At 38.5% G+C, this 12,610-nt stretch overlaps 1 protein-coding gene across 3 annotated transcripts in view; it reads left to right on the forward strand.

The window, feature by feature from the left end:
• The window catches only part of LOC129422029 (A disintegrin and metalloproteinase with thrombospondin motifs 2), a 144,835-nt gene that overhangs the window by 111,143 nt on the left and 21,082 nt on the right, over window positions 1-12,610 (forward strand). For 2 of the 3 annotated variants that reach the window (XM_073854577.1, XM_073854579.1), the window contains exons 5-10: window positions 3,432-3,515; window positions 10,326-10,482; window positions 10,565-10,670; window positions 11,457-11,600; window positions 11,805-11,937; window positions 12,521-12,550. In XM_073854577.1, coding sequence (XP_073710678.1) covers window positions 3,432-3,515; window positions 10,326-10,482; window positions 10,565-10,670; window positions 11,457-11,600; window positions 11,805-11,937; window positions 12,521-12,550 — 654 coding nt within the window. The remainder of the gene's footprint in view (window positions 1-3,431; window positions 3,516-10,325; window positions 10,483-10,564; window positions 10,671-11,456; window positions 11,601-11,804; window positions 11,938-12,520; window positions 12,551-12,610) is intronic. The other variant, XM_073854578.1, reaches the window with a different exon arrangement.

Below are 12,610 nucleotides of genomic sequence, written 5' to 3' on the forward strand. Positions count from 1 at the left end.
TTTTTAAATATGGAAAATTAAAGGATTGAAATGCAAAAAATTATTATTGAGTCTCTTGGACATAAATGTGGACCGATTGCGAGACGTTATAAGGCGTAAAGGCTGCAGCCCTCACCTGTAGCCTAGAAAGTAAGCATATTTATTTTTGCTTTTAAAAAGTGCATTTCATTTTTAATGCTACCCCACGGATTTATTGTGTATGATGACTGTACCTTTGCATATGGCAGTGCTTCTCAAATAGTGGGGCGGGACCCCCAGGGGGGGCTCGAAGCGACACCAGGGGCGGCGCGTGAGACCCCAGGGAAAATACTTTTTCAGGAAGTGATTTTCTTGCATCGTCACTTAAAGACATTACACCCCAAACACGCTGATAAGCCGCTTGAGTTTTTTATTATTATTTATTGATTATATTTAATTTTATTTTTCAGTATCAAATGGTCAAAAAATATACTGTAAATAAGGATTGATTTTTTTATTTCAGGCAAATTGATGCATTTTAAGTCTTTTCTGTTACAGACTGTTACAGAAAAAACAATGTTAATAAAGTTATTCTTTGTTGTAAGTTGATTGATATTTCTTTTTTTGTGTTTTCTTTAATGTTAATAAGGATACAATGCTTTGCAGATGTGTCATTTTATAGACAAATTATACTATTTACAGTCGCGGTGGAGAGTTGGGGGGGCGCGAAATGTTTACTTCTTCCTAGGGGGGGCGTGACAGAAAATTATTGAGAAGCACTGGCATATGGTGAGATTAGAACCTTATTTAAGTAATGCCACGCGTTTATAAATTCTTAATCTCCTGTTTGTTACAAATAAAGTATTTTTGAAGTACAAACCTTTTCTTGCATATTTGTAAATTATTCTTTGAGATTACACTGATCATGTTTCAGTTTACAGTTTACAAATTCTAAATAGGGAATCGTCATGGCACAAACGCAACTGGGTTTTAAAGGGGATAAGAGCTGGGACTTTGATTGGTTTATTGCACGTTACACCCAAAACACACCCATTACTCATTACGAGAATAGGAACAACCCTTTTAGATTTTTTACATTTTTCCTGTTGTTAAATTAGCAAAAAGTGGATTTGGACACACCCTTTTGGAGCATGTGATTTAGACAATGCGCTTAGATGGTTAAAAAAGGCCCATAGAGTATGTTAATTTGAAACTGAACTGTGGGTCATAAAAACGAGAGGTTATTTATCTGTGCCCGGTTGCATGAAACTCCTTAAGTGAGGGTTTCCCTGAGGGAGAAAAAAATCCCTGAAGTAAGTGATTTATTTAAGAGGGTTGCAACAAAGGTCTTAACTGTCACCCTTACCTAAGTGTTTATACTAAGTATTTTACGGTAGTCTCTGCCAAAACACGGCAGCGGAGACGCGGTTGCTATGGTTACAAAATCTCACAGCGGTAACAAATCAACGCACGCAGCTCAACAGACGGCAGATTTGTGTACAATGAAACATCGCAAATACGTAACAGACTGTAAAGTGCCGCGTGTATAAAACCTCAAAGTAATTCAAACTGGAAACACTTTAGATTGACGGAGGATCAAACCGCGATTCTCCTAATAAATGCGCATCTTTTTCTCTAGGGATTATTTCGATGGTTAGAAATGCGCGTTGGTACTTCATTTTCTTAAATAACCATAAAATCAGCCATCGCGTGTGACGTTAAGGGACCTGTTATAGTCCCTTAAGTTTTTAAGGGAAAATGTGACTTAAGGACTTTGTTGCAACGCATAGCAGAACTTAAGGTAATACTTTAGCATTTAAGGGTAAATACTTATTGACAGCCTTAAGGTTCACTTAAGGGTTTTTCTTGCAACCCATTTTTTATTAAGGGCACCCTTAACCTTATATTTAAGGGATTTCTTAGCTTAAGGACTTTCATGCAACCGGGCACAGGACTTTAAATTTCTGTGCATTACAGTGCATACAAGCTGTATGTTTCATACAGTATGTGTTCCCTGGGCTTCAAACCCACAACCTTTTGCGCTGTTAATTGACCCGCAGGAACATAGACATATAGAGACAAAAGAGATGATGCTACAACTGCATGCAATGCAGTTGACTCCACCCTACTCTGAAGCTTGCAGGTTGCTTAGCAACCGGTGTATCATACGTGTTAAAGCAGGTGAGGAGGTACGGCGACACATGAGCTTCTGTAAATGTGTTGTGTAATTTTTTGCTTAGGCTTCCGTCCCATTTCGCACCTCCATTCTTTCCTTCCGACCCTCCTTTAAATTCTCCTTTTTCTCTGGTTGTGTCTCTTATTCTTCCTCCCCCCTTTTTCAGTCTTTCCATCAGAAATCTCATTATTGTCGGCTGTGTATACATCTCGATGTCTCATTAGCGGGCTTTCAGAGCAGCAGAGGACACCACGTCTGAACTTCTGTACCAATTTGTCTGTCTCTGTCTCCCTCTCTGTCTGGGGACAGTGTTTCCCACAGTGCATTAGGCCTATCCTTCTGCCAACTGAATAAGTTAAGATGGCTGAGGCGAGGGGTGAGAAGTCAAACCGCAGAATCCTGGGAAATGAAAACGGCTCTCTTGTGCATTAGTGGGTCTGGCCCAGATTTTGATTGGTCCAGCTTGTGTTTGTGTGTTTTGACGTGTGTGTCAGGTTTTGCTCACTTTGTGAGGACCAAATAATGACCATAAAAAGATAGTAAAGGACACTGGGGCTAGTTGTCACATGGGAAAAAGGCTGCATACATCAGTGTGCAGTATGAGGATCCTGGAAGGGTTTTGATTCATAGTCATCACATGTGAAAAATTCACTTTGTGTTTTACTAAAACAATTGTTAGTGTGATAATGTTGCTTTACTCTTAACATTTATGTATGTATGTTTTTTAAATGGCAGATTGCATGATGCAAATCTACCCTTATTGTTGGGTCAGTACCAGTATTTTGCAGACTGAACTACTGAAGTTGATCACCTCATCTTTAAAATCATCACCTCATCTCAGGACACCTTTGAACTTGAATGATCTGTCTGATAAAGAGATAAAAAACAAGTCGATAAGTGAGATTAGAATATTGAGTCTTGAGTATCACATTATTACTGTCCTCCCGAAAGCTTGTATGTCCAAATTGGATATTATTTTCAAGAAACACTGTATCTTTAAATGATAACACACTATGTTGTCCACGTTGACAAGCACTTTTTAAAACTTTTTATTGGTTAAATATTTTCAAAACTCACTGACAAACATAAAGGCTGACCAATAATAATGATTTAAGTATGCCATACTGATACTGTATGTAGTCATATATCACATTTACTGTTGAATTTTAGCCTGAAGTCTGACCTTGAGTTTTAAGAACCTAAACACAATCTTTTTTGCAGTAAGGCTTTGCACTTATAATATTAAAGCATGTCTAGTATTTTAATGTGAAGTATAATTCTTCTTTTCTCTCTACAGGTGAATGAAATCTATCATGACCATTCTCTCGGGGCACGAATAAATGTGGTGCTAGTTCGGATTGTTTTGGTGGATGCCAAAAAAGTAAGAAACCTAACCCTTACCCTAATCATGAATCTGATGAGATGAGATGTGCTGTGTAGTATAAATCCAGCAGAATCAACACAAACATCTAAATTCACCATATTTACTCTCTTGGTGCATGTTCAGGGTAGAGGTCTTCACATGTCCAAACATTTGTACCCGAACCCGAAGAGATTTGTGAATGTGCTACACAGAACCGACCCGAACCCGTCTAATATCTAAGAGTTGGAACAAAGAAATGTCACAAATTTAATACCCGGACTAAAGAAAGACCCGTCTATTATTTGATAGCTGGACCCGAACCAGGACAGAAAGACACAGACTCGACTGGACCCGGTCGGCAAATATTCCACAGCACATTGCTATTAAGTGCACATATTATGGCCTTTTTACAAGATGTTATATAAGTCTCAGGTGTGCCCAGAATGTGCCTGTGAAATTTCAGCTCAAAATACCCCACAGATCATTTATTATACAGTAGCATGAATCAAAACGGCATGTCTAATGAGACTACTTTGGTGTAATGGAGATTAAAAAACAAAAAAATTCACACACTGCCAACACACATTTATGTCCAAACATCTTGTAAAAGTGGATTTTGCATAATAGGTGCCCTTTAAGACAATAAACAAGTTGTGAAAATAAACACTTCTTGAGTATTTTAAGTGAATCTTCCAAGCATCTGTGCTTTAAAAGACTGTTTGTCTTGGGAAAAACTTTACTTTACTTTACTAAAAAATGTTCATTACATTCTAAAGCATAGAATCATACTGTGTATTCCTTTTATATTGCATATTAAACTTTTACTTTTCTTAAGTAAAAGTAAAAAATTTACTAGATGTTTAATGTACTTAAATATTAAATATAAACCAAAAACTTGAAATTATGAAATGTAGTGGAGTAAAAATTATGATATTATGCTTTGTAATGTATGTTTTCCAAAGAAAAACACGAATAATTAAAAGTGTACTTTTATGTCGAAAGTAAAAATACTTAATTAGTGTCCGTCTCTGAAAATAAAACATTGTCTTAGCTTAGCAGCATTTTCTGTTGTAGGTTACCCGACTTTAATGCACACAATCCATATCCTAATAATTCCACTCTTGCCGATTTAAAGAGCCTAATCCACAAATTATTCCAGATTATAAAACTGTGATGGGTGATTTTATATTACAGCTTTTCATTTATATATCTTGAGTCAGCTTACAAAATAAAACTGTTTGCCAATGATCTGTTCATTCAGTGCAATGCGCTTGAGATTAGCATTTGCTACCATCTGTGTGTGTGTGTGTGTGTGTGTGTGTGTGTGCGCGTGTGTGTGTGTGTGTGTGTGTGTGCGTGCATGCGTGCGTGTGTGTTTGTGTGTCACATTGTGATAGTGATACCAGTTTTTTTGTGACCTTGTGGAGACATTTTGAGGTCCCCATGAGGAAACAAGCTTATAAATCAAACAGAATGATGTTTCTTGTGAAGTAGGAGAAAGTTTTCTGTGATGGTTATTATTTCATATTTATATTCTCATATTTACGTATCACATGATTCATGTCACAGAAATACGCAATGGCAATGTATTATTGAGGTAATGGCGTCACGCACTGTACTTTCTGCCGCGTTCTTATGTACTTTCATAACATCTGGCTACATAAAGCAATGAAATAGCGTGGTCCCTTTCGAAAGTTGTGTTTTCATAACTTCTTAAGAAAAACTTTCTCCAGCTCAGCTTTGACTTTTGTCCAGAGATAAAGTGTGAACTCGACGAGAGATGCTGTGCGCTGGGTGGCGTTGACAAGTCTTCTGCTTTTTTCGAGTTTAGATTTGGGCTACTTTTAAACAGTTTTCACTAGTTTTTTCTTCTGTGGCTCAAAGATTTTGTTAATTAGTTATTGGTATTTGGGTTGTGAATAGTCATTGGGATGCTTTTGGGCTAGTTTTGAATGTCTATTGGGCTGGTTTTGATTCGTGAATCTGGCAACCCTGGCTGTGCGCTTTTACAGACATTTGGTTGGGATTATATTGAATGTACATATAAACCAACATTTTAATTAATCAGATTGCATGTTTAGGGTACATATAAACCGTACTGTCGAATTAAATTCAGTTAGATTGACACAATTTTGTGCATGTTAACATAGCCAGTGTTATTCAGACCCGTTAAACTGGGACCGACCTGGACTCAACTGATCACTTAAAATATAGATCTGAACCGGTTCCAAGGTCCACTGTGAAGACTTTTAGGGTCTTACTGTGCAGGATTTATTGTATGTTAGGGTTTCTCTCTCTCTCACCCTCTTTCTCTCCCTGTGTGTGTTCATTTACCACCGTAGGGTTTTTTTATGGTGACAGTTTGACATTTGATCAGCTGTTTATACTGTATGTATAGGCACGCACCACTTCAGCCATCTTTTTAACATTTGCACCAACACAAATGCACTGGCAGTTTAGCTTGTATCTTTTGCTGGGTCCTGGTTGCTCACCGTTTCCTAGCTGGAGCCTGTTTTTCCAATGGACTTAAAACTTAGGGAACAAAAGCATAGGGTTCCCATGGGAGTCTTTTCAATGTCACACGCCTTCACAGTTCAACACCAAAGCATACAGAGTGCTGATTTCCCCAAAACGCATACAAATACTCATCCTACAGGACCCAGCAAGGCAAATATCCTGGGAAGTAGAATTACGAATGCTTTATAAAAAAAAATCAATTATCACCCTGCCTCATTCATAAACACAAATCTTGAACTTCTTTTCCCTAACCCTCAAATCAGGCAGCTAACCTCAGATAATCTGAGCACTCTAACTGCTCCAGAAACAGCCATAACTTACAGGTTATTCACATCTGTACTATCAAGATCTCATCACAGATTGATGGAGAATTGATGGGTTCACTCAGTCAGAGGAATAGCTCACAACACATAAATGATGACGTTTTCAGTAAAAGATGGCGTGGGGTTTTTGTGGTGTTCACATGTGGTTCTCAGGTTGGAGAGAGGTTTGCCGCAGGTCGGGCTGATTTGTAGTGGCCTTGTCTTGCCAGGATGAAGTTTTTACAATGCCAACTGTCTTACATATACACACTATACTAATCTTTCCAAAGTTAGATAGATTGTAAATAGACCAAGAGACTGACACTGGGCCATTTGAACCACAGTGCCACAGTTGATATGGACCGTATACATTAGAGCGGCACAGGGCGTCTCCTCACCTAACACATGGATATGCGCTATGGATGTTCAATATGAGTCAAATGAAGTAATATCACAGCATACTGTATTTAATACAGTATGCCAAATTGCCTATCACAGTTATGCAGATGTCACTCAGATCTACTTAGCTCTATCCCCTAATGACTGCAATCCCATTGACTCCCTGTGCAAATGCATTGATGAAGTTAACAGTTGGATGTGCCAAAACTTTCTTCAGTTAAACAAAGAGAAAACTGAAGTCATTGCATTTGGAAACAAAGATGAAGTTCTCAAGGTGAATGCATACCTTGACGCTAGAGGTCAAACAACTAAACATCAAGTCAGGAATCTTGGTGTTATTCCGGAGTAGGACCTTAGTTTCAGTAGTCATGTCAAAGCAATAACTAAATCAGCATATTATCATCTCAAAAATATTGCAAGAATTAGATGCTTTGTTTCCAGACAAGATTTAGAGAAACTTGTGCATGCTTTCATCACCAGCAGGGTGGATTATTGTAATGGCCTCCTCACAAAAAGACCATTAGACAGCTCCAGCTCATTCAGAACGCTGCTGCCAGGATTCTGAGCAGAACCAGAAAATATGAACATATCACACCGGTCCTCAGGTCACTACACTGGCTACCAGTTACATTTAGGATTGATTTTAAAGTATTATTAATGGTATATAAATCACTCAGTGGACTAGGACCTCAATACATTGCTGATATGCTCATTGAATATAAACCCAACAGATCACTCAGATCATTAGGATCACATCAGCTAGAAATACCAAGGGTTCACTCAATGCAAGGAAAGTCAGCTTTTAGCTATTATGCCAGTCGCAGTTGGAACCAGCTTCCAGAAGAGATCAGATGTGCTCCAACAGTAGTCACATTCAAATCCAGACTCAAAACACATCTGTTTAGCTATGCATTTACTAGCACTATAGCCAGCGTTAACAAAAGTCTGAGTTCATGAGGGAGACACATTAAAGCACGTCTCTCTTTCTCTTCCACACCCACTCCTCTCCTCCGCAGCCCCGTTCAGCATTCAGCCTCGCCCTTCTTGCCAGCAGGTTGTCCATCATTTCCAATTACTGTAGCAACCGGTGTTGTCGGCAGCGGCACGACCCTGCTCGCCTCGAACATATCTGTTGAACTCTTCCCATCGACTGCTACTTTGACATGTTTTATAACCTGCATCAATCCACAGAAACTCACACCATAGCTCTTTAATATGTACCTGACTTGTACAGTTTGTCTTGTTGTCTGTGCATCTTGGTTCACTTGTTGTTCTGTTTACTGTGTATGTGAAGGAATAACAATAAAGTTGAGTTTTGTGCGCACACCCATGTGTAAACATTTACAATATATTTCTGTATAATACATCAGAAAAGATAAAGACGCATGCTTGTGTCCTGGTTTGCCCAACTTATATCACGTATCTTCAGGTTTTGATATGGTATTTGATATAAGTCTAAGCAGTACATTTTTTTGTAAAACACAATTTTTGAAGAAAAATACATACTGTATATAGTAGTGTGATGTTTGAGAAAATATAACACATGTGACATAGTAAAAATGTAGATAACAAACTCTTAAAAACATACAAATAGCATAAGAGAGATTTATCTTCACTTATTTTTCAACATTGTCAATACGTATGAGACAAACTGTTCTACCAGAAAGACTCAGGAGGTAATGTAACATTTGATAGCATTTATTTAACAATTTGTAAGCAAAAGGATGCAGCTATGATATAGTTCTTTGGCGTAGAACCCAGTCCATAACTCAGCCGAAGGGTTGTAGCTTTCCGCAGTTCCTGCCTGAGTTGAAGGCAGGGGCGGAGCTTACCCCCGATGTATGGATAGGGTCAACCTGGTGGTGGGGAAGATGGAGGTGAACATCAGCGTTGCATCTGCACACGCAAAAGAGGTTGAGTTGGGAATTTATATACACCAAGAGTTGATTGGGATGATTGGCTAGATCAAAATGTAATGAATGACGTGGCATTTAGTCTTCCTGGTAGAACCTACGCTATAGCTTTCATTTCTGTCATCCTTATAAAACTGCTGAAACCCAAAGTCAGTGTTCCTGTTTGACAAATCAATCATCAGATCCATGCACACTGTAACAGCTGATATTATCCAGAGAAAGAGAGCAGTTTAGTGATGCTATAAAGAATTCATCAATTAAAGAGACAGATCACACAAAAATCATTTTTGAGTGAACTATCCCTATAAACTGTATTTAGAAAATAAAATTCATTAAGAAATAACAAATGAAGAAAAGCTGAAATGCAACAAGTTGCATTATGGTCACAATGGTCACATATGTTACATGTTAGTATGTCCCAGTACTTGTATGCTCTTTTGCTAGGCACTAAAATGCAGATTGTTGCACAAAAATATTATTATAATTAGTATTGTCATCATTTAAAATCCAGTAAATGGTCAAATGTTTTATTTGAATAATTTTATTGTTGTTATAAAAACTGCTGTTGTTTTTAAGTCAGCATACCAGCAGTGGAATATGAGAACTACTATTCTACTGTATGCACACGGACCTATTGTTTAATTTAATCAGTCTGTAACATAATGAGAGAATTAAGAAATAGATGCACTTGTGCTTTACTGTGAGTGATGCTGAGTTATCTTCCCACCGCCCTCTTTCTCTCACAGCACTGGCATGATGAGGTCGCCCCCTATTGCGTACTAGCAGCATTACACTGTCTCGCAGTTGAGGGGGGGGGGGAGAGGCATTTTAGGACACACATCTGGAAGGGATCTACTACTTTCATTGCTCTTGTAGCCACGTCATCAAAACACTGTCTGGATGTTTCTTCACACACATTATCTCCAGAACGAGCCTTTGTCCACGTGAGCTTTAATGTAATAATAACAACACCTTTATAATATAAGAGTTGATTTGGGTATAGAAAAATATTGAGTTTTATTTCACACACTGTACTGTTTGTGTTGATGACTTTTACATTTAAAGTGATACCAAATAAACAATTGTGTTGTTTGATTGTATAATGATCTGATGTACAATAATAGTTCTGGCCACAGTTTAAATGAATATCTGGGTTCAGATGTATTAAACAGCATTTTTGTAATAGGAATCCCAAGTTTGTGTGTAATGCACTTTCAATGAAAGTCTGAAGGATGTGCGTACAGTAGCAGGGTTGGTTTGCACTGAATGCGCTGAATCTCGTGGATGTAGTTTTCTATACCAAAGTGCTGCTGTAAGAGCGTGCCTGTTTTTGGACATTTGTTTGTTGTACTGTCACATTTTATACTATTGCTTCGTTCTGTAATATTGTGCTTTAGCTAACATGAACTTACTAACTAGCTAACACATCTTTTTAAGTCTTTGTAAAGTGGTTCATTCATGCTACTTTACATGCAATAACTAGCATTAACAGATACAACATAGGATTTAAAATATGAAATAGTAAAGGTTTACAATGAACATGAATGAATATCGTAAAAGTATTGTTTGCTGTAAGATGGAATGTTATTTGCTATAGTCAACATTATGTCACAGATGCTGAATTGATGTATCAAGCACAATAAAGCAAAAGTAAAATCTTTCCTTGAAGTACGACTAAGACCTTTTTTTGCTTGCAGTCTTCAAGTCTCATTGAACTGGGCAACCCTTCTCAGAGTTTGGAGAATGTGTGTCGCTGGGCTTTCGAACAGCAGAGGAAAGACACCAATGACAAAGAATACCACGATCACGCCATCTTTCTCACTCGCCAAGAGTTTGGGCCTACAGGAATGCAGGGTAGTGAAGTGATCAATGACCTTGATATGATGTTGACCCCAGTCCTAAAGATATAAGCTGTTGTTATGTTATGTGTTGTTAGGTTACGCTCCTGTCACAGGCATGTGTCATCCCGTACGCAGCTGCACCCTCAATCACGAAGATGGTTTCTCATCAGCTTTTGTGGTGGCGCATGAAACCGGCCACGTGTGAGTATCACCCCGCAGGCTTCAGATCAAGATGTCTCATGGCAATGGGCATCACCACGTGGCTAATTTGTATGATGTCATTTGTAGGTTATAGTTTGATCTGGGTGGAGTTTCTTTCTTGCTTTTTGAATAAAGGTGCATTTAATTCACACCACACATATATCTATTGAATGGAGGCGGGGACTAATTACTGTATTCATCAATCCACGTATACTAAATTAAGAAAGGGTGTAGAGTTACATTCAAGCCATTTTAAAGCATAAAAAAACCTTTTTCATATGCTATTATGAGTGATACAATTATCGACTACAGGGGGACTTCTGAAGGACAATACATTAAATGAAAAAATAGGATAAAGACAAATTCAACTGGTCACCCTGTCCAAAAGTTTACATACACCTGACTTTTAAGTGTATGCTTCTTGAGTGTCACTTTATGTTTGTATCTATTGTAATAGTTGCGTAACATCTACCTCAAACTCTCATTGATTGTCCAGTAACATTGAATCCGGTGTATGTAATTTTGAACTCGGTTATTTTTTTCTGTTTTGTGACCTTTCTGTAAATATTTGTCAATAACTTGTTAAGGGCAGAACTAAATTAAAAACAAGCCTTCATTTTCAATTTTTTACGCATTCTGCAAGGTGTATGTAAACTTTTTTTTTGAACGTTCATCCTATTCAAAATCCATGACCAGTAATCACAGACAAAAGTCATGATAACGTTGGGTGTATTAAAATCCTCCATGAATAAAGTCTCCAGAGATTTGTCTTTTGATGTATTGTAGGTTGGGTATGGAGCATGATGGACAGGGAAATCGTTGTGGAGATGAGGTGCAAATGGGGAGCATCATGGCCCCGTTGGTGCAGGCTGCTTTCCACCGATTTCACTGGTCCCGCTGTAGTCAACAGGAACTAGGACGCTACCTACAGTGAGTACTAGCAAAGCTGTCTTCAGGTGGAAAAACCTGGAATATTTTAGGGCTTCCTTAGGGTTTGAATGCAGCTCGATCCGGGCCCTGTGAATTTTAGGGGCGACATTGAGTGCCGGACATACATACTGTACGCAATCATACACATCCAATGAATTGAGTAGTATGACTGTGGATTACATACCACCCCATTCTTCACTGTAGTTCATATGATTGTCTTCGTGACGACCCGTTTGAGCACACATGGGAGGAGCTTCCCCAGCTGCCCGGACTACATTATTCCATGAACGAACAGTGTCGCTTTGATTTCGGGGCCGGATACATGATGTGCACAGCGGTGAGTCTCATGTTCACTGCTGAACACTGTTTTCCTTATTTTGAATAATGCATCATTGTCGTGAGATTGCACAATCTCTGTGAGCATGTATAACCTCAACCATCAGCCATTTGTGAATCATTGGGTTTACAGTAGATTACCGTGACCCAGTACGACCCAGTGTTATACATGCTAATGATGCATTATAAATGTTTCACTGTGTCGAGTGACTGAGGTTTTTCAAAGAATCCCTACGTGCCAAATCAAAAGTAACTGTTAATGAATGAAGCACAGTTAAATGCATATGCATTTCTTATAACACCCAGATTTGGTCATTATTTCAGTGGTCTAACTTTTGAGCCTTGGTGAACCTACAGTAGGGCCTCTCATCCAAAGACCACTGCTGTGGTGTGATATTTTATAATCAAATTCTCTCTCTTGCATTGCTGCAGTATAATAAACGATTGTTCAGAACCACGATGGCAAGCGTTCACGGGAAAGTTGTAGATGTTACTTGAATAAAAATGATTTCTGCTCCTGCTGAACAAATGAAATTCCAGCTAAACGACATTGTACTTCATTGTCTTGTTAAACATTCCTTTAGCTGCAAAAGGTGGGGCCGTCCGGAGCCCAGGTAAGGTGTTTTACTCAGTCACACTGTGGACTCTCAGTCAGTCTTACTCTTGTTTGTTTC

The sequence above is a fragment of the Misgurnus anguillicaudatus genome, chromosome 16 (assembly GCF_027580225.2).
Source record: "Misgurnus anguillicaudatus chromosome 16, ASM2758022v2, whole genome shotgun sequence".
NCBI classification, from domain to species: domain Eukaryota; kingdom Metazoa; phylum Chordata; class Actinopteri; order Cypriniformes; family Cobitidae; genus Misgurnus; species Misgurnus anguillicaudatus.